General features: G+C 52.4%; 1 protein-coding gene across 14 annotated transcripts in view; it reads right to left on the bottom strand.

Annotated features, from left to right (window-relative positions):
* Nucleotides 1-3646, bottom strand: part of SRRM1 (serine and arginine repetitive matrix 1) — a 32158-nt gene extending 28512 nt beyond the window's left edge. For 11 of the 14 annotated variants that reach the window (XM_027573788.2, XM_027574255.2, XM_027574106.2 and 8 more), the window contains exon 1: nucleotides 2078-2232. In XM_027573788.2, the coding sequence (XP_027429589.1) occupies nucleotides 2078-2098 (21 nt within the window). In that variant the 5' untranslated portion in view covers nucleotides 2099-2232. Of the gene's footprint in view, nucleotides 1-1699; nucleotides 1844-2077; nucleotides 2233-3268 lie in introns of those variants that run through there. The other 3 variants (XM_027574721.2, XM_027574670.2, XM_027574610.2) reach the window with 3 other exon arrangements.
* Nucleotides 3647-3887: the final 241 nt, after the last annotated feature.

The following is a 3887-nucleotide window of genomic DNA, read 5'->3' as shown; positions in this document are numbered from 1 at the left end:
AACTCACTTAATTTCAGCAATGACTTTGGAAAAATGAGAGCTTACAAATACTAATTGAGACCATTAAGTGATCCCTAATTAGTCTGCATTTTGTCATTCCAACTGGACCAAATAACCGGCTATGTGATGTGAAATCTACTGATTGCACTAAGTTGGCCACTGTCCCTTAGAAAGAGATCAAGAAAAAATTCTGTTTAGGAAGATAAAGAACCTGGATTAGAACCCCAATTCTGCCAAAACTTCAGCCATAATGACTCAAAAGTTCCTTAACCTCTGAGAATGTTTCCTTACTTGCTAAAATCTACTTTGCAAGGGCTGTGTATCTCAAAAATAATGTATGTAAAGTAACTGGCATGTGGCAAAAATCAGCAAATGAAAGCTATCATTACTATCTGAACTGAAAAATTCAGTTTACTATCTGGTTGGCTCTACTAACAAGGTAACTCCCTAAATTCTTTTAACTGGATTTTAAATCCAGTCAACTCCTCTAAGGAATAATAGGTAGTATATAAAAACCCAGATTTTTTTTTTCTTCCAGATTTTTACCAACACCAAAAGCAAACGTTTTAAAAATTTATCAACCGCCTAGTTCTTTTTCTATTGGAACTCTCTTTCATTGGAAATAACAGCCAACAAAAATCCTAAGAATAGGCTTTTGTGTCAAAATACTACACTTGCATCACGGGAATATTGAGTACGTACTACAAAATACTTTGATGGAAATTAGAAAACCAGTTCATCAAAAGAATGGAAATTTGATAAGCTCTCAATTGAGACTATCATTACAGAAATAACTACAGTTATCTGTTTGCACAGCCTACGAACAAACAACTGCCTATTTTAAGTAGGTGCTTGGAATAATCCTGAGATTTTTGATGAAAAACTAGTTGGCACAATTAAAGCCAATTAAAGAATTTCATTGTCGCCTTCAGAATGTCAAGAGTTATGTTCTTTAAACTCGGTCTTCCCCCTCTTCCAACTTTCCCTTTAAAAACACGAAAACTGCGAATTATACGCTCCAGGGAGTGGAAAGAGCCAACCTACATAAAGTATAGATTTTGACCAAAACCACTGGTCTCCATATGGTCCGTTCTGCATCAAAAGCATGTGCAAACTTTAGTCCTATTAGTGTCACTTCCCACCCATCTAGATCTCTACTCGGTAATCATTTCCTACAGGAGTGGAATATGGGACAAACAGGTTCCAGCAGTACCAGCCTGTTAAAGTCTGGGCCCTGAGCACCAACTTCGACGAGATAGCTTCCCCGCCGGCAGGTGTTGGGCGCGCGGCCCCGAGAGAACCTAAGTAAGAGGCCCTTTTTCTCCAGCGGACTTCAAAACAGTAAAACAAATGCGGGTGGGGGGCGGTGTGCGGGAAGGAGAGTTGATCCACCCCCGGCCCCTGCCTCCATACACGTGCACACTTTTTGTTGCACCGGTTGCCCTTAGTCTCAGATTCAAACGTTCCAACTACCTATTATCGGAGTTCCCCTCCCTAAAGGAATTATCAAATTGGGCGGGAGTTCCCGCGAACTCTGACCCCGCGCCTCCGCGAAGACTTAGCACGGAGAGTGGGGGGGGATCCGGCGCTCCTCTCTTATGAGAAGCCGCCGAACGCCGTTTCCTGTCCTTCCTAACACGCTCTCCTGGGGCGGTACCCTCAAAACCGTACTCTCCAGAATCCTCCCTCCGCCAGTCACCTCAGGGCTTCCCTCCGGCCTCCCCACAGGGACTTCCTCCTCGCGGCCCAACTAGGCCCCAGGACGGGGCGGCGCGCGCGGCTCGGCCTGCAGGCCCCACCAGGCAGGCGGGCGGCGGGGTACCGCTCCGGCCCATTCCCGCCGCCATTTTCCGGCGACCGTCGCTGCCGCGTAGGGGGGACGATCCCGGAGGAGGAGACTGCGCAGGGGCGCACCGGTCTCCGCCGCAGGGCAGGGGGGAGCGTCCGCTGGCACGGAAGATCATCAGGATCTTCGAAGCCTCCCCTCGCTGGCCACAACCGTCCCGCGTTTAGGCCCCCTGCCGGGTCTTACCGATAAGCCCCTCACCTCACCCCAGATCCCCGCGCTTCTACTTACGCGGAAGAATCCCGCGTCCATCTTGCTGCCTCGCTCGGAGATCGCTCCCTATCCCAAAATACACCGCGCCGCCGCGACGGAGGGCGGGACCGGCAGGGAAAGCCAAGCGCCGGGACGCAGCGCGCGTCGCTCCACCCGCCCCTTCAGCCGACACGAGGCCGCGCCTGCTCAGTGCGGTGAGCACCCGCCACGCGTGCGCACGCGCGCCCAAGGGGCGGGCTGCTGCCGGCTCCGAGGCTCCCAAGTAGCCAGTCCGGGAGGAGCGTCTCGCGATCGCAGCCAATGAAAACAAGAGAGAGAGTCGTCGGGTCGCCCCGCCCTGCGAATCCTTTTGTGGCGCTCGATCAGCCTTGTTCGCGCAGCGTGACTTGATCCATCCTTCGGCCCGTAGTGGAAGAGGCCTCCCGCCCTGGGGGTTCCATGGAGCGATTGAAGAGAAAGGCTGTTACCTCAGAGTGACGCGGGCGAGGCGGCTCGCGCGCGGAAGGGAGGCCTCCCGGGCTCTCGGGTCATCGTAAAAGTTGTGATTGTGTTGCTTTTACGAGTTTACCAGTTCTTAAGATCGACTCTAAAGCAGTCGAGCTGTATAGTATGAATGAAGTCCGCCCTGCGGCCGTTTCCTCGGCTTGCCCCGCCCCCCCCATCTTCACAGCTCACTCGTTTGGGGAGGAAGCTAAAAAACCCGGTAGAGGAGTTTCAGCTTCGGCCGACGGGCAGGAAGCGGGCGAGAGAGCCGTGGCCCTGAGCCTGGGCGTGGGCCTGCTGGGCCGCCCTGCCGCCTCGGCGCCCTGCCCTGGCCCGGAGGGCCCCCTGCCTCGCGTGCATGGCGCCACATTGCCGCCCAGCGCCGGAAGGCGGCTGTCCCTCGGGCCGTATTTCATAAAGTTACCCCCCACAAACGCGCGCGCGGGCACTCCCGCTCCCTCCTCCCTCTCCTGCTCTTTCTTGGCAGCACGCACCCCACTCCATACTGTGTATTTGTTCGTCCCTGAGGCTTTAAATACCAGTTATATGCTGACAACTTCATGGACCTCTAGCTCAGCCTTCTCTCCCGATCTTTAAACTCGTACAGGCAGCTTCCTGCTGGACATGTCCACTTGGATTGACGTCGGAAATTTAACCAGTCCAGGCATTGAACTGCTGATCCCTACCCTTCTCTCCCTCACTCCCCACACACCCCAGAAAACCCACCTGCTCCTCCCAGAGTCTCCGGTCTCAGTTGATGGCTACATCTTTTCCTTTGTTTAGGACTCAAGCCTTGGTGTTGTTCTCGTCTTTTCTTTCCCTTTCATCCCACTTCCAGACTATCCGGAAACCCACACCGCTATAATCCTGGCTCAAGGCGCCGTCATCTTGTGCCTCGATTTCTGCACTGGCTTCCCAGCAGGTCTCCCTGCTTCTGCCCTTGCCACTCAGTATCTACTCTAAATGCAGCGGACTGACCCTTTTAGAAAACCTTAGACATGTCACTCTTAAGCTCGAAACCTTCTCCAGAGTCCCTCATTTTTCTCAGAACAAAGGCTGAAATCCTGCCTGATGCTTCCCTATTTCTTCTTTGATCTCCTCCCTAGCACCCTAACACTCCTCACTGCCTGGGGACTTCCTAAGCTTGCTCTTGCCTCAAGACCTTTGCACTGGTTGTAACTTCCGCTTGGAATGCTCTACCCCCAGATACCGACTTTGGGAAATTTCAAGGTTTTGCTTAAGTATCACCGAGTCAATGAGGTCTACTCTGTCCCACTGGAAATTGCTTACACACCCTCTCTATACTCCTGATGCCTCTTAATCTACTGTTTGTTTGTGGTTTTTT

This window comes from Zalophus californianus, chromosome 4, assembly GCF_009762305.2.
Source record: "Zalophus californianus isolate mZalCal1 chromosome 4, mZalCal1.pri.v2, whole genome shotgun sequence".
Lineage (NCBI taxonomy): Eukaryota > Metazoa > Chordata > Mammalia > Carnivora > Otariidae > Zalophus > Zalophus californianus.
The sequence above is the reverse complement of the archived record's forward strand: the minus strand, read 5'-3'. Positions and strand labels throughout refer to the sequence as shown.